This window comes from Lepidochelys kempii, chromosome 2 (genome assembly GCF_965140265.1).
Source record: "Lepidochelys kempii isolate rLepKem1 chromosome 2, rLepKem1.hap2, whole genome shotgun sequence".
Taxonomy (NCBI): Eukaryota; Metazoa; Chordata; order Testudines; family Cheloniidae; genus Lepidochelys; species Lepidochelys kempii.
Window position 1 is genome coordinate 269,945,041 of NC_133257.1, and position 21,974 is coordinate 269,967,014.

General features: G+C 51.0%; 2 protein-coding genes across 7 annotated transcripts in view; both read right to left on the minus strand.

The window, feature by feature from the left end:
• The window catches only part of LOC140905753 (uncharacterized), a 162,776-nt gene that overhangs the window by 63,809 nt on the left and 76,993 nt on the right, over positions 1–21,974 (minus strand). The window lies entirely within an intron of this gene.
• Positions 1,716–3,739, minus strand: LOC140907952 (uncharacterized). The gene has a single exon (XM_073335040.1). It carries the CDS (start codon positions 3,737–3,739, stop codon positions 2,438–2,440), a length of 1,302 nt encoding a protein of 433 aa, XP_073191141.1. The 3' UTR covers positions 1,716–2,437.

A 21,974-nucleotide genomic window follows, 5' to 3' on the forward strand; every position in this document is an offset into this window, starting at 1 on the left:
CAGCACAGGCCGGAGCAGGGAGAGCCAGGGTGTCTTCGTTCCCGCCCCCAGAAGGTGCCTGGGGCAGGGAGCAGCAGAAGGCAGTGCCCGGATTGCTTGTTCGGACAGTTAGCGGGTGGAGGGAAAGCGCGAGATAAGACGCACTTGGTTGTGAGTAAAGCACTTGACAGAGCATCTCATCAAAACGTACTGTCCCGGCTGACCCAGCGTCAGCAGAGACCATCCCACGGACTGAACGCTGGCTGCAGACGTGTTAGCCAAGAGTAATAACAACAGGCCACGGGACGGAGCTGGGAGCAGGTGCTCAGCGGGTGCCACGGCTGTGTTACTGGGAGCTCCTGATTTATGCCATTTCTTCACGAATCACCTAGCAGAGGCAGTAAGAGCATGTTATTAGGGAAGCAGCATCTGCCCTGCAGAGAGTCAGTGGGAAGGAAAGAATCCAGGAAGCAGGAAACACTGATCGGGACCTGGGGGAAGACAGTGGACAGCAGCAGATTAGACAGGAGCTTCCAGTCCATCCTGGCACCTGAAAAGGCCAATACACAGAGGCTTTGTGTAACGGAGCAAAGGGGTGACAGCCCCCATCTCTCTGCCTTGGGATAACCCCACTGGAGACGGCATGCTGTTCAGGGCTCCTCAGGAGAGCTGGAAAAATACCGATGGCCCGTTCAGAGAACAGCCACAATGTGATCTGGGGGCACAAGGGATTGACTGGTGAGGAATGAGCAAAAGAGACAAGTAGGTCCAGCTTCACTGAGCAGTGACCTGACGGGACCCGATAACAATCCGTGGGAAACACGGGGGGGCGGGCACGGGAGAGAGAATTTTACAGTAATTCAAGGTGGGGATGACTGGACGAAATCAAGGATTAAAGCTGAATGTCAGAAAAAAACTTCCTAAGGGGGAGACGTTTCAGGCTGTGGAACCACCCCCCCAGAGAGGTGACACCCCAGAGTTTGGGACACGTACAGTTAGACGGACCAAGCACTGGAGGGAACAGGCGTGCAGTGCCAGGGAGAAGTACTAGAGTTTATTAGAAGACTTATTAGTTCTTTTCCAAATCTAACAACTAGGATTCTAGGCTATCCACACGGAGAACGACAAATTTTAACGTTAAAATGACCCTTTGCCTAACTACAAACTAGCAACTAAACCCAAGTCCCTTTCACACAAGATGAGAAGTAGTCAGTGTCTATTAGACTGTGCACGGACCTCACAAGGGAGCGAGGGGCGACCCATCGCTGGAGAGGGTTAACAGGCTGGACATATTCCTAGAAAATACAGAGTAGAGCCCGACCCTGCATTGGCTAGGAATGGGCAAAATGACCAATCGGTCTTTTCCAGCTCTAACCAGTCTCTGTCACTGGAGGGTTTTAAGAGCAGGTTGGACAAACACCTGCCAGGGATGGTCTAGATAATACTTAGTCCTGCTGGGAGTGCAGGGGACGGGACTAGACGACCTCCTGAGGTCCCTCCCAGCCCTAGGACTCTGTGAATCTCTGTCAGACCTCTAGGTGGTCTCAGTGAGATGGTCACTTCTCAGGTCAGGGATCAGGCCGTACGCAGTTGTGAAGCCCGGCGCACACTCCTGGTGGGTAAATAGTCAGTAAGAGAACAGAGAGGAAAGAGCACTACAGTAATTATTGCTCCAGGGCATTGCACCTGGAGTCCTCAAGTCCACACTCGACTGAGGTTTTCTTTCATTTCCCAGACTGTCACCGGCCCGGCTGGAACAGGCGCTGTCCGTCAGGTCTGTCCAGTAGCTCCACTGAGGAGCTGCTGGCATAAGCCATAACTACAGCGCAGTAGCAAAGTTTCGCCCGCCCCCCAGTACCCACTGGGCCTGACCTAACAACACCACACAGCACAGCACCCCCCGCCCTGAGAAACCACTGGTCTTCGCCAGAACTATCCCAATGAGCACGACGCTCCCGTGTTTGCTCCACACAGGAACGGGCAGGAGAGTCCTGCTAGCACCCTCCGCTCCTTTCAGTAGTAAGATGAAGACCCCACATCGGTCAACCCGGGCCATGTCATTCCCAACGCCCTCCAAGCGCTGCTCCATAAGCCAGATCCCTTCCCAGAAATCTCCCGTCCCTCCTGCCAGACGTTCTCTAGCACCTCTGGGGGTTACGTCCAACCCAGCAAATGGGATTAGTACTACAGTGTTGGCATCCTTCAGGGCAAGACTCGGGCCCTTGTTTTCATTGGAATTCGAGCTGCGTTGTGCAGGGAATGTGCAGTTGTGTTTTCCTTAGGGATGCACGGTTGGTTCGTCAGCGCAGGCCTTCAGCCTGGGAGCTCCTTGTGCCAGGGAGCCTGTTATTTCATCAGCACCACGGCATGTCCAAATCCTAAATTACAGCATTGCTCCTCCTCTGCTCCTGCTCAGGGGACGTAGCATGTCTCTAACTCCCTCCTTATGTACACTGCGTTAAGGCTTCCAGAGGCATTTGGCTTGGGGCACAGACAGCAGAAGCGGGTGCATCTGGAGGAAGGGGTTGAACGACTCCCCGTCTCCGTAGCAGGACAAGAGTCTCTCCTCCGTGTGGACGGCCTGGTGCACCGTCAGCTCCTTCTTGTGGCTGAAGATCTTCCCGCACTCGGTGCAGGGGTAGACCCGCTCCACCGTGTGGGTGAGGTGGTGGGTCCGCAGGTTGCCCTTGTACTTGAAGCTCTTGCCACACTCCACGCAGGTGAAGGGCCGCTCCCCCGTGTGGATCCGCTTGTGCTTCATCAGCGTGGTCTTCAGGTTGAAGGTCTTGCCGCACTCGGCGCAGACGAAGGGGCGCTCCCCGGTGTGGATGCGCTGGTGGGTGATAAGGGTGTCCTTGCGGTTGAAGCTCTTGCCGCACTCGGTGCAGGTGAAGGGCTTCTCCCCGGTGTGGATGCGCTGGTGCTTGATCAGCTCCCCGTTGTGGCTGAAGCACTTGCCGCAGTCGGCGCAGGCGAAGGGCCGCTCCCCAGTGTGGATGCGCTGGTGCCGGGTCAGATCCCCGTTGCGGCTGAAGCTCTTGCCGCACTCGGAGCAGCCAAAGGGCCGGTCCCCGATGTGGATCTTCTGGTGCAGGATGAAGGTCTTCTTGGCGCAGAAGCCCTTGCCGCACTCGGCGCAGACGAAGGGGCGCTCCCCGCGGTGGATCTTCTGGTGGGTGATGAAGTTGGCCTTGCGGTTGAAGCACTTGCCGCACTCGGTGCAGGAGAAGGGCTTCTCCCCGGTGTGGATGCGCTGGTGCAGGATGAAGGTCTGCTTGGAGCAGAAGCTCTTCCCACACACGTTGCATTCGAAGGGCTTCTCGCCCGTGTGGATGCGCTGGTGCCGCATCAGGTCGCCCTTCTGGCTGAAGCTCTTGCCGCACTCGGTGCAGGTGAAGGGCTTCTCGCCCGTGTGCACCCGCAGGTGAGTGATGAGGTTTCCCCGGTGCTGGAAGCTCTTTCCGCACTCGGTGCACGTGAACGGCCGCTCGGCAGCGTGGGCTCGCGGGCGTTTCACCGGCTCGGTGCTGGCGGCCACAGCCCCCCTGCGGTCAGAGGCCGAAAGGGATTTCTGGCTGGGGTTGCTTGTCGGGGCCGTTGGCACCTTTCCCTTGGGCTCAGGGGTTGTCTGCGGCCCCTCCACAGTCACTGTGGGTCTCTGGAGCGCTGTGATGTTTCCCTGGGCGTGTTTCACTTTCCAGTGATTAATGCTGGGTTCTGTCCTGAGCAAGCCTGGGGAAGCAGCCTCTAAGCCTCTCATCAGCAAAGCCCTGTTCGATTTCACATCCTCTGGCTCTTCCCCAGCCTTTTCAAACACGGTAAGAATTTATTGGTCACTGTCCCCACCCATTCTGGAATTCTTAGGTAGCAGAGAGACAGGGGTTAAGATGGATTCAGACTGGCCAGAGCTCTCCTGAGTCATGCTGCCGTCGAAGCCATCTTGGCTCTTTCCCTGTCTCTGCCCCTGTGTCCCTAGTCCCACGTATGCATGTATCTCCCCAAAGGTCAGCTATGAACCCATCTCCCCTTTGTTCTCCATCTGGGGCTGTCAAGGTTCCTTCCCCACTCTGAGCTCTAGGGTACAGATGTGGGGACCTACATGAAAACCTCCTAAGCTTACTTTTACCAGCTTAGGTTAAAACTTCCCCCAGGTAAAAACTATTTTACCCTTTGCCCTTGGACTTCCACTGCCACCAAATGTTTATCCGGGTTTATTTTATTAGGAAAGCGTTGTTTGGAAATGTCTTTCCCCCTAAAATCCTCCCAACCCTTGCACCCCACTTCCTGGGGCAGGTTTGGTAAAAATCCTCACCAATTTGCAAAGGTGACCACAGACCCAAACCCTTGGATCTTAAGAACAATGAAAAAAGCATTCAGTTCTTGAAAAGAAGAATTTTAATAGAAGAAACAGTAAAAAAGAATCACCTCTGTAAAATCAGGATGGTGAATACCTTACAGGGTAATTAGTTTCAAAACATAGAGAATCCCTCTAGGCAAAACCTTGAGTTACAAAAAGACACACAGACAGCAATATCCATTCCATTCAGCACAGCTTATTTTCTCAGCCATTTAAAGAAATCATAACCTAACGCATATCTAGCTAGATTACTTACTAAGTTCTAAGACTCCATTCCTGTTCTGTCCCTGGCAAAAGCATCACACAGACAAAGAGAGCTTTGTTTTCTCCCTCCCGCTTTTGAAAGTAGCTTTTGAAAGTATCTTGTCTCCTCATTGGTCATTGTGGTCAGGTGCCAGCGAGGTTATCCTAGCTTCTTAAGCCTCTACAGATGAAAGGGTTTATCCTCTGGCCAGAAGGGATTTTAAAGGTGTTTACCCTTCCCTTTATATTTATGACAGGGGCCTTGGCTCTGCTTCCTTGCAGAGAGGTGGGGAAAACCTCCTTCCTCTTGGCTGCTCGCCATTGGGGTGACACACACACCTCATGTCCCCTGCTCTGCCTCAAGCGCAGCTATTTAACACTTTACACTCCATGCACAGCAATGCAAAGCTCAGAGGTAAACTGAGGCACACAAAGGAATCATAAAAAATATTACCAAAATTCCCACTTTGTCACACCCCTCTCCCCTGCAATTTCACTTGGTTTCAGGATTCTCCTTCCAACATGGCTGCTCAGTGTTGCTATGCGGCTGTTGAACAGTTTATTTGATTTTTAAGGCTCTCGTGGTCGTTGGCATCAACCTTGCACAGGTCTCGCCTTGCTCAGAATGTCTGTCTCCCATGATTCCCACGGGGCGCGAGCCACAGGCTGACTCAGTCAAGATGGTTCTTTACAGCAGGTGCCCGGGAGGCTGGCCCGAATAAAGATGGCCTCTCTCTGCCCGTGTTCCCAGTGGGACTGAAGCCAGGCTGCCCTCAGGGCCCTGTGCTCCATGTCTGGAAACTGGGCAGGAAATGGGGAGTTTGGTGGGAGATGGGGGCAAGAGGGAGACAGCAGAGTGCAGGGGAATATGGGATAGGGATGTAAATATGGCGGTGGGGGGCAGGTGGGGCCAGGAGATGGGGGCAGATGGAGAGGAACAGAAAGGCAGTTCCCTAAGCTCAGGGGAGGATAAAGCGATCCCCTGTTCCATTTTGTATTTATGGCCTGAAATGCTCACAAACAAATGGGGGCAGAGCGGCTTCCCCGAAAGGCCCCTGTTAGAAACCTGCCGGCTCCTTACTGGGCGCCGGTAACCAGCAGCACAACCTCCAGCCCGCCCGGGGCTCCGTAACCCACGGCAAAGGGAGGCCAGGTCTGCCGGAGGGCAGCAGGGCCCTGGCTCGGGGGGGCCAGAGGCTGTGTGAGATCAGGAGCTGCAGGCCAGAGGCAGCTGTCTGGGAACCGGCTGTGGAGCCAGGCTGGGCGGCTTAGGAGCGGGGAGGGAAGGATTGCTAGCTGGAAACAGCCTGTTGCAGGCAGGGGTGCAGTGATTGCCAGGGCAGGGGGCTGCTTAGGAGGGGCCTGCAAACAGGAGTGTGTGGGGACAGGCCTGAGCCAGATGCACCAAGGGACTGAGCTGTGCCTGAGGAATCTGCAGGCCAGTGCACGATGCCTTCTCCAGAAGGTGGTACAGGAAACGATATTCCCTCACCCACTGTGTCTCTCTGAGGCTCAAACATGTGACACTGATCTTTAGGTAGTGACCTGAGGGGAGAGGCAGCTGTAGCTAGCTGGGACAGAGGCTTGGCACAATGTGGGATTCATTCCTTTATCAGCCCTGACGGTTCTGTCACCTCAGAAGAAATCATTTCTGATGTTAAGAAATCATGGTAATCAACACGGTAATAATCAAAAAACTCCAGAACGGGGGAAGGGTTGATTGAGGTCTGGGGTCATCCTTCCTGGTGGTTTGGTGTTAGAATGAGGTCTGGAAAAGACAGACACAAATGCCTGATCCAGATCAAATCCGTTTTTATTAAACTATAAAACTACCGCTACATGATTTAATAAAAACTTGGAATACAGGAACACACAGGGAATGGACTAGAACATACTGAGTGTGGATACACCCGTCATCGAATAAAGCTTGTCTAATTACACGGGTTATTAAATGCAGATTGTTACAAACACACACACTGGTTCTTGATTATAGGCTATACTGGAATAACAAGGTAATAGAGGGAAGGTAGAATTTGCTCGTAAGACACACCAGCTCCTCCAGCGCAGTTCTGAACAGAACCAGGTAAATCAGTCCCGGCAGGGACGGGTCTTATCACCCAGCACAGCTAATGAGCACGAGCAAATAAGCAGGTGTGAGTGAAATATCCTCAGCGTGAACGGTGATTTCAGCTGCCAGCGTGACTGGGCACTTTCCACCTGCCACAAAGTCTCTGATACAGCTGTAGCAGTTGGATGCTTCTAAACCCCTCTCAGGGCCGACCCGAGCTTCGTTATAGTTAAAACATTAGTAAATAGTCTTACTAGCCTTCCAGCCACTTCTGTTCCCCTCCCAGCTGCTGCTCCTCATCCTAGTGGTCTCTTAGGCTATGTGTACACTGCAATTCGACACCTGCAGCTGGCCCGTGCCAGCTGAGTTGGGGCTGTTTAATTGTGCTGTAGATGTTTGGGCTCAGGCAGGAGCCCAGGCTCTAGGACCCTGCAAGGTGGGAGGGTCCTAGAGCCCAGGAGCCCTAATGTCTACACTGCGGTTAAACAGCCCCTTAGTCTAAGCCCTATGAGCCTGAATTATCTGGCACGGGCCAGCTGCAGGTGTCTAATTACAGTGTAGACAGACTCAAATTTCAGTGTAGACATCCTCTTAGAGCCCCTTTTATCTAGTCTTGCACCCCACAGCAGAGGTGAGGAGCTAACACCTGGTCTGCGAGCAGGGTGGATTTCCAGGGCTGTCATCTCTTTCCTTCTCTTCAAGGGGTCGCTGCTGAGCTTTGTTGCCAGGGCTGCTGCCGTTTGCTATCACATCCTGAATTCTGTAGCTCCTGTTTCTCAGTGTAACACTCTCACTGTGGGGACTTTCCAGCAGCTGAGCTCCCCAGCCTGGCTAATTCAGAGCTAGACAGTTAGAGCTAGACAGTCACCCGCTTGTAGGGCAAAATTCTCCTTCTGCAAAGGTCTTGAGCCAAAGCACTAACTGGAGTGAGGGCAGGGCATGGTGCCAAACAGAAGGCACGAGTTCTGTCCATTTCTCTGCCCTGGACCAGTGAAAATGTGCAGATTAAATAACTATACACATCACCACCAGGGAGCGATTTCCCAAGTTAGCTGTGTCCAAACCTTGTGTGCAGGCAGCCAGGAGGGACTCGGCCCTACAAGGACAATGCTCAGATATGGGGGGGAAAGGGGGTGTTTTGTTCTATAGCCCCAGTAGTGCACGAGGTGCTGTAAAGTTTATGAAAACTTGTTTATAGGGTTAATCCTATATTCTGTTGTCTCTCCCCAAATTCCATTGACGGCCGTAGCAATCTGAGGGTGGGGGGCAAGCACTCTCCCCGTGACAAAATAAAGCCATCCCCAACGAGGGGCGGCAGCTTTTTCGCTGGGAGTGCAGCTCCCGCTGCCGAGGTGCTGTCCACACCTGTGCTTTTCATCAGTAAAACTTTTGTTGTTCGGGGGGGTATTTTTTTTCATACCCCTCAGCAACAAAAGTTTTAATGATGAAAGTGCCAGTGTAGACATGGCCTAAGACTTCCATTCTGACCATACCCCTGATTCCCTTTCGCCGTAGAGAGCCTCACAGAGTGGGAAACTCTTGCCCGACAGCCTCTTAGGTGGTATTAAAGACGGGCTTAACTGTACCTTTTGGGGAAAAAGAGATAAAGTTTGTTCGGATGCTCTGAAGCAGCTGCTGTGCTTGCTGAAGTCCAATTCTATTTCTTTTAAGACAAAACAGGACAAACACACGCACAAGGGGAGAGACAAGAACACAGAAGAGAGAAAATGCAGCTGCTCTTGGAGGTGCTGACTGTCCCTTGCTGCTGATGGAACAGCTCCCACCCACGCCCTGATTAACCATTCTGAGACCTGGCAAATCTGTCCCAGCTTCGGCCTCTTTAAGGCTTTGCTTAACATATACACTGGGTCGCATTCTCCCCTTGCAATAGTTTTGCTTAGGGGTAAAACTAAATTGACTTCAGCTGAGTCACTCCAGTTTACATGAGTGGGAGAGAAGACTTGGGGTGAGCGTAACATTTCTTTTGGCTGCGATTACTTATTTCTTGTTGTCTTGTTTTCAGCTCACAAACCACCGGCACGGAGAGACAAAAGAAAAGCGTTGTCAGCAGCAGCATTTGGGAGGAAACGTCTCGCTGTGGCCCTTACACGGGTGCAGCTTCGGTTTGAGCAGGAACACAGAGAGCGCTCGTACAGACGGAACAAGGGTTTCTAACCCTGACCTGAGACACTTCCTTGTGAACATCTGACACCGAAGCAATTTCCTCTGAAGGAGTCCAGCTGCATTTTTTGTTGTTTTTAGAAAAATGGTTTCCCCCCCCAGATTCCAGGGGCCAGATTCTGCTGTCAGTTACACTGGTGTAAACTGATGTCAGTGCAATAAAAGTGGGGTAAGTCAGAGGAGAATCAGGTTCTTGAATCTTAAAAGTAAATGTTATAAAACAACGAGAGACACCAATCGTGAATCACAGCTCAGCTACATGCTTTGTTTAAACGGCGCTTTCATTTTCATGGATAAGTTGCAGTCAGGTTTTATCTAAACCAGCTTTTAACCATATCCACTTTTTCTTTCACAAATTTTTTGAATGTAGACTGTTTTTCTTCAAGCTTCTTGTACATATTCTTCTCTCCTGGCAGCAGGGCCTCCTTATTGGCAATCTTTCTTATGATCTCAGCTACTTCCCTAACCTCTCTCAGTGATTTTATTCTTTCTTGGTACCCAGGCTTTAGTTCCTGTTGTTCCGACATGATCAGCAGGTCAATGTATTCCGGAGTGGACAGCGGGTTGGGTTTCAGAGCAATTGCTTGCAAACGCTGGAGGCTGTGAGATGATTTATCAATAAGCTTCATTAATATCTCTTCCACTGCAGCGTATTCCTGAGACAGCTTCTCAACCACACTCTTTGTCGATAACACCTCACCAGATGCCTTCTCATACTTTTCTTTCAGTTGTGCATAGGTCTGTTTCTCTTTTACTAGTTTATATTCCCACCTGTACTTTTGATTGAAATGAACGTTCCAGACACATTTACCAGGGCAAACTGTGCAACGTCCTGTATTCCCGTCTATAGCCGCACAGTTGTGCTTACCAGCATCGTTAGGGATTCCACAGGGGTAGTGACAGGTATAGTGACACTGCTGGCAGTTTGTTATATACTGACCTGTACCAGAGATGTCCTCCTGCACTGGCACTGTTTTCTCTACCTCATACTCAAAGTCTTTATTGGCCTCCATATCCCCCTGATGCTGTTCCAGAGCTTCCTGTGTCTTTCTCAGTTCTTCTAGCTTCACCAGACCAGCTTTGATTTGCGGCTGCAGCCCTTCCACGGCCGTCTCCAGCTCCTTCCGCTCTCTGAGGACTTCCTGCGTTAATGTTAAACTTCTGGTTTCTATTTTAACTAAGGATTCAAAAAATGTCTTCATGCTCATGGCTCCCATTTTCCAGAACATTTCATCAAAATTAAAACTGCCCTCGTCAGCTCCAGCATGACAGGCAAAGAGCGCGGAGTTATTGAATTTGAAGTGAATAGGGTTGCCCTTAGCATCTCTAGCACAAGGGACGTCAGCTGTTTTAATAGCCTCTAGAACAGGGGGCGTCTGTCCATCGGCGAAGGTGATCAGGATTTGTATATTGTCTTTTATATCCTTCCCAAAAATGGAGAGCACGGAGTCAAACACGTATTTCTGGGCATGTGTCAAACGAGCTAGTGAGGCCTGAACTACGACGCAGACGGCGTCTATGTGATCAGTGGCTCCTTGGGTGGAGAAAAACTCTCGGATCTGCCTTGTTATCTCTTTGTCTTGCTCGATCCCTCTGGTGTCGCCAAATCCCGGCGTGTCTATTATAGTCAGGGAGTAGGGGACTTTGAAACCATTTTTGTGATTAACTTCATAGGCTGTCACTTCAGATGTCTGGCTCTCAGCTTGGCTTCTGTTTGTAGTCTCATGGATTAGTTTGAACCTGAATTCATCTTTCCATTGCACACCCAGGACATAGTTGATCATCCCATTGATGAGTGTAGTTTTTCCTGACCCAGTTGCTCCCAGCACCATAATGACTTTGTTAGGGATCTGTAGGTTCTCTTTTCCCAGTCGAAACTTTGGATGTGTTGCGTTAGAATCAAACTCCGCCTTCTCTATTGGAAGTGCATAAACTGAGGGCTGCCCTTTTTCTATCAGAGCGCTCTTCTCGAAGAAATCTTGTGCTAGTGTCCTTAATTCTAATCCCGATGTGGAAATTGATCCCTCCTCACCTGGGTGACTCACAGTCCCGTCTGCACACACAGCTGACACCCGGAATCTGTAGGACGTCTGAGGCCTCAATCCATCAATGGTACAGAACTCTGCTCTCTTTCCTGTTCTTCGTTCCAGCCATTTGTCTTTCCCCTCATGTCTTTCACCTTCAGCTTGCTCTTTGTATTCCACCTTATACTCCCTTATACTGACTCCATCTCCAATGATGCTTGGACTCTCCCAGGTGAGGTCTATGGCTGATGATACTACAGTAGCTTTTTCTGGTTTTCCAGGAGGGCTGGTAGGAAGCATCTTCACAGGATCACTCACATCACTGCTCTCACTGAACCCTGGTTTGCTCACTGCAGCATATTGGAACTGGTATGTGGTGTTTGGACGGAGCCCCGTTACTGTGAAGGTCTCTTGTTTATCATTTGTATCCACAGCCATCCAGTTCTCCTGCCCTATAATTCTGTACTCCACCCGATAGCAGGATATCTCCTTTCTCCCAAAGGCTGCTGGTTTAAACGTGAGCTGCACATGGTCATGTCTGACTCCATCTGTCACAAGAGAAAGAGGTTTCGATGGAAGTTCATAGTTAGTGTTGACCAGGTCTCCATTTTCATAGAGGTAAATTGAAGCTCCAGGATTGTCCTCATCTGGGACCGAGGCCACAATGAATCGAGTTTTCCCATTAGATTTATTGACCCGGGCAAAGTGTGAAATGGATTTCGCAGATTTTCGGGCTTTTTGGTTTCTCTCTTTGTCCTCAAACCACAGTTTGGATTTCTCACTGACAGAACTGGCTGATGCAGGATCTTGGGTATTCTTCATAAACTGGGTCTGAAGCCAAAGTTTTAAATCGGATAAATATGGCTCCTCTTCATGTAATGAAGTGAACATAAAGGCGACGACAAAGTTATTGCTGGGGTCAAGTACTATTTCATCCAGTTTATTCCGGGAGGACACCACGTCCACATCCTTTAGTACAGAAAGATAGGAATTGATGAAATTCATTTCTCGTTCCTTTTTATCCAGAAATTCATTGAGTTGCTGGGTGTTGAACGGGGATTGGTTTTTGTAGGTTAAAATGTCCACCAGGTCCCCTTCCTCTTTTCCACCTCCACGGATGGAGGGTAGGATTCTTGCTAGCTGTTTCTGGAAAGTCTGTCTGTGTTGCATACTCAGATCTTTGAATTGCTGGATTTTCCTCTTGATTTCGGAGAACGTTGTGGCGATCGGATTCTTCACTGCATCATTGCATCGCATGTCTAATTCTGTCAGCTGCTCCAGGACGGTTTGAATATCAAAGATCAGTGTTAAGCTGATCTCATGAACCAGCTGAGCAGCTTTGGAATCCAGCTTGGTCAGCGGGTACAGCCAGACTCTCACTGGGACGGCCTTCTCCCCCTGGGCACCCAGCAGCTTGGGGAGGGTGGAATAAACTTTCATGGCATCTTGGTAAGTAACTGGATTGTTTTCAAGAGAAAAATCACCATAAAACTTACAACTAAATTTTTCAGCTTGTGCTTTTTCCCTGTCATCCATTCGGAGAGCTCCTTCCCCCTCTATGGAAACCAGGGGTATCTTTTTAATTGCAATCTGGAGGTTTCCCTGTATGTCTTGTATGTTCTCAGATGAGGAAACTTCCCGATCAAAGACAAAGAAAGCCTGTGCCCCATACAGCACAGCCGTGACCACATGGGTGGCCGTGCCTTGGTCAAACACATCAGGGTAAGAAACATTCTGGCGACCAATATGACTCATAGTCAGCTGCTTGAACTGTGTTGTAGTTGAGTACTGGAGAGAAACACGGGCTTGATGTTTTGATGTCTTGGTATCACTTAAATATTCTGCGGATCCACCCACTTTCACCAGGCCAAGCAGGAAACTGGCCTTCAGCGATGCTGTGACATTGAGGGCAGAGGCCTTGTCTTCAGTGGTGTCAGATGCAATAATCTGAAAATCAGTCTTGGATTGTGGTTTTGCATCTACATCATTTCGAAGTGTCTCCAGGTCCCATAAAGTGATGCCTAGAATAGTACAGACAGACACATGGTCAATGGCAGAGAGGGTGAGAAACCTTTCTGTTCTGTAACTGCCAGACATTTTCTAAAAATAAGAGCTGAATGTTCCTGAACAAAGTGTCTGATCTGATAACATGCTTCACTCACTGTGTCTGTGTGTGAGAATAAAAATAGATTAACATACTGTGACAAAGTTCCTGCTCTACCTTGGTGGGTCTTGCGCTTACTGGTGGATTTGCTCGCCTTGGAGCTTCACGGCAGACCTCAGCTTGGCCGTTTTTCTGAACCCACAGTCCAGGTCGACTCCTCCTGTGTCTGACCAGGAGTTGGGAGGTTTGGGGGGAACCCGGGCCCGCCCTCTACTCCGGGTTCCAGCCCAGGGCCCTGTGGGATGCAGCTGTCTAGAGTGCCTCCTGGAACAGCTGTGTGACAGCTAAACTCCCTGGGCTACTTCCCCATGGCCTCCCAACACCTTCTTTATCCTCACCACAGGACCTTCCTCCTGGTGTCTGATGACACTTGTACTCCTCAGTCCTCCAACAGTCCACGTTCTCACTCTCAGCTCCTAGTGCCTCTTGCTCCCAGCTCCTCACACGCACCCCACAAACTGAAGTGAGCTCCCTTTTAAAACCCATGTGCCCCGATTAGCCTGCCTTAATTGATTCTAGCAGCTTCTTGATTGGCTGCAGGTGTTCTAATCAGCCTGTCTTAATTGTCTCCAGAAGGTTCCTGATTGTTCTGGAACCTTCCCTGTTGCGCCGTTTTCCGACTCTCAGTACATTCACGTATCCGGGCGGAGTTCCTCTGGGCAGCGTCCACCGACTCCCTTGACACCTTCGAGGAGCGGTGGGCGCTGTCCGGGGTTCTCTGCTCGGTGACCCCGTCCGGTTCCCTCCGTCTGACCCTCTGAATGAGGGAAAGAGCGAGAGCCGCCGGCCACAGCCGTTAGTTGCTGTGAATACCATTATTACTGTCTTCTAGGAGGGGTCCTATAATACATGGGTGTACCCCCCTCCCTCCCAACCACCCACCCCGCAGCCGTGCCCATCTTGTCGGGCACTCTCAGGAGAGGGAGGGTCAGTGACCCTGGGCGCGGCACTAGGTAACTCGAGAGGGTGGAAGACCACGAGTGTCGAGGAAGCCCCCCCGCTCTAGGCCACCAGGTAACTCAGGAGGGTGGAAGACCACGAGTGTCGAGGAAGCCCCCCCGCTCTGGGCCTGGGCTAACCTGAACACCTCTCCCTCCTGAAAGCTGTTGTATACCTTCTGATTGCGTTGTTTTGTTGCTAAGTTTTTCTTTATCCTTTTGTATTCTCTGTAATTGTTACGAATAAATTTCCTTTCTGTTTTAATGAAAAAAAACCTTCCCTGTTGCCTTACCCAGGGAAAAGGGACCTACTTAGCCTGGGGCTAATATATCTGCCTTCTATTACTCTCCCATAGCCATCTGGCCCGACCCTGTCACAATACATTTAAAAGGTTTCAGAGTAGCAGCCGTGTTAGTCTGTATCCGCAAAAAGAACAGGAGGCCTTGTGGCACCTTAGCGACTAACCAGTTTATTTGAGCATGAGCATCCGATGAAGTGAGCTGTAGCTCACGAAAGCTCATGCTCAAATAAATGTGTTAGTCTCTAAGGTGCCACAAGGCCTCCTGTTCTTCTTTATATAAAGTTTAACATAAACCCACAGACTGTAACTCTGCAAAGCTACGATTACAATGACATTTTTACGTTAGCCTGCTGCGCCTGTGGCGGTTTCAGCAGCTGATCATGAGAGTGTTACGTGTATATGCACTTACCATCCACGTGGATCCCAAAGCACCTGAAAGATTGTACTACCTCCTTCTGCAGTACAATATCTATACACCTAAATTACAAAACCATTTTACATTAAGAAAATGAAGGTTGCAAAGCCAAGCAGTCAAAAGTTAGAAAATGCCATAATTAAGGTTTCCATGCAGCCTTCATTCAGCCGCCTTGTGTTTATGCATTCTGACCCGTCTTTAATTACATGATCAAATAGTGTCTATTCCACAGAACTCCTCGTTCACTGCACAGTTGGAATGGTTCTCTCTGGAATGGTTCTGATTTAATATTTCTTTTTATACTTCTCATTCAATGTGCGGCCCCAGGCCTTATGTACTGTGTACCATTCAAACCCTGCACTAAATACGGAATTGTTCATTTCCTCCTGGGTGCCCATCACCGTAAGATCTAAGTCCTTCAACAACATTAAGACACCTCTCTTCACAACACGCTTGTGAGGCAGAGAGATGTTAATATCCCTATTTTACAGATGAGGAACTGAGGCAAAGAGAGTAAGGACTAAATTGTTGAAAACATCCACTAATTTGGGTGCCCAATTTGAGAAGCCCAGGGCCTGATTTTTTCCAGAGCCTTTAGCAGGTTTATAGAACTTGACATGTTTGAGAGCTGCCCCTGGAGTCGATGGGAGTTGCCGTGAGCACTCAGCACTTCTGCAGATCTGACCAGCTACTAGAGGGGAAAGAGAGACACGTCTTCCAGTGGGATTTGCAGCAATTTGCTGTGCAGGGGCAGTGGAGTCTTCCCCCCAAAAGTAGGGGGGCAGGGATCCCTGCCCCTTCCACCTGAGGACCCACTGCCAGCCAAGCCGGAAGCCGGAGCAGGCCGGGAGCTGCAGACCCTCCACCTGCCTGGAGTGTGGGGGCCAAGAGCAGCCCCCAGCCTGTGTCCGCAACCCATGTGGCCCCCCACCCAGGGCAGGTGGTGGGTTCGTGGCTTCTCACAGCTGCCCACGTGGCTCTTACACTGACTTGGCTCTGGCTGGGGGATGGGGCCTCGGAGCCGCAGCCCGGCCATGGTGAGAGCCAAGCGTCTGGGCAGCTGTGAGGAGCCACGTATGTCCAGTGATCAAACACGAAGCGGGAGAGAGCCAAGCCAGTGCACCATTCTGGCATTGTCCTTCCTCCGTATTGACTGTGCTTTCCCCACAGGCGCGTCCTGAACAAGTTCCTATACATCATTGTCGCACGGTAGCACGCCCTGGTGGGAAGCAATCTGCCATAACACTCCCCCCCCACCAAGGCTGACCCCTGCTACCCTGGTCCCAGTCTTGTGCCCTGTCTGCAGTCTGTCCCTGGGACAGTGTCCCTCCCGCAGCTCCTGGTTCCTTTCCTTTCCCCTTCTGGGTCATGTCTCAGCCCTGGTCTACACGAGGACTTTAGGTCTAATTTAGCAGCGTTAAATCGATGTAAACCTGCACCCGTCCACACGATGAAGCCCTTTATTTCGACTTAAAGGGCTCTTAAAATCGATTTCCTTACTCCACCCCTGACAAGTGGATTAGAGCTTAAATCGGCCTTGCCGGGTCGAATTTGGGGTACTGTGGACACAATTCGACGGTATTGGCCTCCGGGAGCTACCCCAGAGTGCTCCATTGTGACTGCTCTGGACAGCACTCTCAACTCAGATGCACGATTGTTTGCCGTTGCTCTGATGCAGGGAGGGGCGACTGACGACACGGCTTACAGGGTTGGCTTCAGGGAGCTAAAATCAACAAAGGGGGTGGCTTTACATCAAGGAGTATTTCAGGCAGGACTTCACGGAGGGTTCCAACAAGAAATGGTGCACCTAAGTTATCGTTCTTATTGGAACAAGGAGGTTAGCCTGGCCTCTGATTGATACATGGCTAGATTTACCTCGCTGCACCTTCTCTGTGAGTGACTGCAGTGTGACCTAGAGGAATGAGTCCCCTAGATGGGGGGCAGAGGGGGCTTTGCAAATGAGTACAAAACAAGTCTGGTCTATTTCTTGTTTTGATACACTCCATCTATCTTTTACATCTTTGGTTGGCAGCAGACGGTGCAGAAGGACTGCATGCCATCCACATCTCATGGCTGCTCGGCAGAAGATGGTACAATAGGACTGCTAGCCATCCTCATCTCCTGCCTGCCCGGCAGAAGATGGTACAGTACGACTGCTAGCAATCCGTATCGCCTGCCTGCTCACCATAAGATGGTTCAATAGGACTGACTGCAGGACTAAAGAGAATGACCTGATCAAGTCACTCCAGATTTAGTCCCTGCACCCATGTCACTCCAGATTTAGTCCCTGCGCCCACAGGAGACCAGGAGCACCTCGGACATGACGATGACGGCTACCAGTCCAATTGCACCGTCTGCTGCCACAAGGCAATGGGTTGCTGCTGCGTAGCAATGCAGTACAGCGTCTGCCAGCACCCAGGAGTCATAGGGTGACGGTTACCTGAGCGGGCTCCATGCTTGCCGTGGTATGGCGTCTGCACAGGTAACTCAGGAAAAAAGGCGCGAAACGATTGTCTGTCCTTGCTTTCACGGAGGGAGGGAGGGAACGGGGGCCTGACGATATGTACCCAGAACCACCCGCGACAATGTTTTAGCCCCATCAGGCATTGGGATCTCAACCCAGAATTCCAATGGGCAGCGGAGACTGCGGGAACTGTGGGATAGCTACCCACAGTGCAACGCTCCGGCAGTCGACTCTAGCCTCGGTCCTGTGGAAGCGCTCCGCCGAGTTACTGCACTTAATGCACTTAGAGCATTTTCTGTGGGGACACACACACTCGAATATATAAAACCGATTTCTAAAAAAACGACTTTTATAAATTCGACCTAATTTCGTAGTGTAGACATACCCTCAGTCTCCACCTGGATCAATCTGTCTCTGGCTGGCCTGCCCCGCTTGGCTTCTGGCTCATTCTGTCATCTCCCCGCTCCATTCTCATTACTGTTCTGATGCTGATTTTCAGTGGGACCTTGGACAAACCACGTAACCTCTCAAAGTCGCTTGGCCCGGCTGTGACGCTGACATTTACACTTTCACAGGGCTGTTTGAGACCTGTCTTAATAATGTTTCTATACTGCAAAGTATTTTTTAAATGACACAGGCTCCGGCTTCCTCCGGGCCCCGGGGCTGCTCAACCCTCTCGCACCGCCCCAGCTCTGCCCCCTCCACCTCTTCTCCCAAGGCCTCACCTGTGCCCCGCCTCTTCCTGACCCTGCTCTGCCCCCTCCCACCCAGTTCTGTCCCCTCCCCCAAGCGTGCCCAATCCTCACTCCTCTCCCTCCCCCCCCAGCACCTCCAGCATGCTGCGGAACAGCTGACTGCAGCAGGCGGGAGCCGCCGGGAGGGAGGGAGATGAGTTGATTGGTGGAGACGCCAGTGGACGGGAGGTTCTGGCGGGAAGGGGGGAGCTGGCTGTCAGTGGGTGCTCCAGCCCTGGGCAAATGATATAGTAGGGGTAGGACAGAACGCGGGGGTCCTGGCTACCAGGCCCACCCTTAGTTCACCCAGACCCGCTTGCCGCACAAGGCTGTTACTGACTTGCTAAGGCATGGAGCTGTGCTGTACGCACCTGTGGCCTCTGCTGAGTTTCCAGTGGCTTCATCGACCACATTAAAGCCCAAATCCAAGGCCTGAAAGTTAGAAGGACCAATGCAGTTCCACTGCACAGGGACCACAGCCCACAGGGACAAGTTTCCGTGGGAGGTGGCCAGTGTTTTCTCTAGCTGAACTGTTGGTGGTGAGGGTGAGGGTGAGGGGGTAAGAAAGCAGGCCTGTCATGGAACGTTAGCTTCACCCTGACTATGCTACGGGGCCATGTTCCGCTCTTGCTCACCCCAGCGTGTACTGAAGTCACTGGAATTATTCCTGATTGAAACCAATGAACCAGAAAACAGAGTTTGACACGACTGTCTCTCCACAGCACTTCACGGGACCGTAGCCAGAAAGCCAGAAACGACACAAGGAGCAGAAATTAATTCTTGGTAAAGGGGAAACCTCCTTTTGCATGGACTTTACATCGCTGCTCTGTTAGTGCAAATACCTTGCAAGTTCAGCAACAGGCGGGTTATGGATTTCAGCAGGGACATGCTGTGTGCGCACGAAGAGAAGAGTTTGCTCTCTTGCCCTGCTGGTTCTCTACACTGGCTGAAACTCAGTAATTAGGGAACGGTCCTAAGTGTCAAGTTCAACTCTTGGGTCCACGTGGAGTGGGAGCCGCCCAGGGACTGGGACTGCAGTTCCACGTGGGAGCGGGGATGCTGGATGTTTTTTGTTCAGCCGCACTAGTGACTCCTGTTGTGGCAAAGGGAGCTCTGCTAAAGGCTCGGCCTGCGAGGAACTGGGGAGGAGGCCGGCACGTGGCCATGCATAGGGCAGAGCCAGCGCCCCTGCTGGAGGTCCCGTAGGGTGCACCGTCGGGTGGGAGAGCTCCTCAGGGGACGGGGGCACTGGAGAACAGTCAGGGAGAAAGTGGCTGCCTGGCATCCGAGTCAAACACAAGCTGACTTTAGTCAAACACAAGTTCCTGGGCTCAATACCGGGTAACAGGGTGAAATTTAAGGGCCTGTGATATTCAGGGGTTCAGACTAGCTGATCTGATGGTCCCTTCCGGCCTTAATATCCATGAATCTGTGAGAAGAGTCAGACTCTTGTTCCCTTCAACTGAGCCACCAAGATACTTGTGATCTCCCCAAATTAGCCTCCTTGTGCACAGAGCAGCTGTTGGGTGGCTGGAACTGGGGTGGCCTCAAGATAGACAGGGGGTGACCAGTTAAGAGTCCGTCCCAAGACAGGCTATAACTGGGTTCAAAAAAGCATTTAAAAAGTTCATGGAGGACAGGTCCATCAATGGCTATTAGGCAAGATGGTCAGGGATCCAACCCTATTCTCTGGGTGTCCCTACACCTCTGACTGCCAAAAGCTGGGACTGGACAACAGGGGATGGATCACTCAATGATTGCCCTGTTCTGTTCATTCTCTCTGGGGCACCTGGCATCAGCCTTTGTTGGAAGACACGATACTGGTCTAGGTGGACCTTTGGTCTGACCCAGTGTGACTGTTCTTATGAGGGTGAGGGGATATTTAGAGTCTCTTGGTTGGTGGGTGGGTATGTGAGCGGGCAGTTACCCTGAGAAAAGATCAGGAGAAAATAAACCTTCCCAAGAGGGCAGTGGGTAGTTTCATTTAATCAGGCACACAAGATGTTTTAGTTCTACATGATCTAGAACAAATGGCAGCAGGTCACCAGCCCAAGGCACGTACCTCCAGTTACTTCAGACCCTGACCCTGGGGGAATGTGCTGGGCCTTTTCCATAATACCCATAAGCAGGGCCACTCAAAGCACACTTGGCTCATTCTCAGGTATGAAGGGGTTCGGACGGTGACCCTTTCCTCCTTTCACTCCTGAGTTCAGGGCTACAGCTGGGGAATTACCTGGGATAAGGGCATCTTTGCGGCAGTCGTACAGCATCCCCAGCTGGAAAGGGCGGCCCAGAGCCGGCATCTCAATGGTCTCAGCTGACATGGCCATGGTTTAACGTCCAAACCCTTTCCTCTGTGTCTCACCTGCAAGAAATAACTCGCGTTACACTGAAATCCTCCAGGGCGCAGAGTCAAACGCTTCTCCTTGGCTGCGGACTTCACACCTCTCCGACCAGGTGAGTTTGGTTCATCACACTGGAAGTGTGAGTTTGTGAGCATGGTTCTGTGTCATTTCCTGACACACACTCAGGTGCATCATACTGAGGCCCCTGAAACTGATTCCCAACAGTAACTAGTCCTTGTAGAAACCTGGCAAAAGGGCTAGTTTTGCTCTTCTGTGCATCATTTTGATGCTACTGACATGACTGGGGGACTTCAGTGATCTCACTGTCTAGTGTAAACACAGAGCACTGGGCAACAGTGAAGGGAAATGTGAATGTGGAAAGCTCGTTGGTGAGATCAGCTAGGGCAGGATTGCTGGAAGAAGTGGGTTTAAAGGAGAAAGTTGAAGGGGGAGAGAAGGAGATGGTTGGACAGCATAAGGCAGACTGGGGTAGGAGACCATGGCCTGATTCTCCACTGCTTTACAGCTATCATTGACGCCCCTACAAAGTGAGTATGAAACGCTTCCACTCTGATCTAGTAGCATTTTAAACCCACTAGGTGTCAAAAATGACGCAGGCACCAGGCAGGGGAGACTCAGGATCTAAGCCGTTAGGAACGAAGGAAGCGGTAAGAAGAGGGGACTAGGAGACAGTGTGAGGAGAGATGTAGGCAGGGAAGAGAACAAGCAGGGCCTGGAGGGTGAGGACAAGGGACTTGATTCACTGCAGCTCTGCACGCTATGGAGACACCAGAGCGAAGTGAGCTGAGAGTGGGTGTGAAATGCTGCCGGTCAGAATGGTCGTGTTTCACACCCACCTTGCACTGGTATAAGTGACTACACAGGGTGCAGGACAAGAGTGATTTGGACCCTGAGCTTTTAAATCACTAGTGACGATTTGTCATATTGTTAATACATTTAATTCTGTGCCTGTGCATTTCGCACAATGAATCCTGTAGTCCTGCCCTCACTACAGAGAATGATCACCGTATCCAGTAGGTGAATAGCACGGGGGAAGCTGGGATGGTTTTGTTATTTGGCCAGGAAACAGAATTTCCATCCTATAAAAAACTTTGAGTTTTTGAAAAATGTTTCATCCTCAGTCAGGACCGAAAGCCAAAAACTGGAAATTTTTACTGGGACTAAAAGTCTGATACATTTTATTTTGGAAATACCTAAATGTTCCAGCTACCCGGGCTGCTGTTTTGGTGTCCCTGAAACACAATGTATTCCCTAGATACCCGCAGCAGCCCGGCAGGAGGAGGAAGAACGTTCCCCTGAACTGACACGTTCCCGTGGAAGATGCTGATCCTTGCAATCAGCATTTTCTATTGGAAAACCATTCAACTGGAAGTTTTGATCAGTTGTGGTTACTACGTTTTTAAACTAGTGTAGAAAAGGAGACGTGTTTTCAACACTGTGTCAGCTGGTCCTGCTCCTAGCTATTTCTAGAGCTGGCCAGGAACCTTCTGTCTGAATGTTTTGTTCTTGGACAGTGTGACAGGGTTGGTCCGCTCACGGCTCAGTGGAGCCTCCTCGGGGCTCTTCTGAGGAATGAGCTCTGCCACCTGGGCTGACGCCCCTTCCTGCGGCTACTCAGGCCGTTGTTCCCCTCAGTGACAGCATGGCCTCCCTGGCACCGGGAGCAGCAGCCCTTTCCTCGTCCAGGCTTAGCCCTCCGGCCAAGTCACATTAAAATTCCAGGGTATTCCAAATCCTTT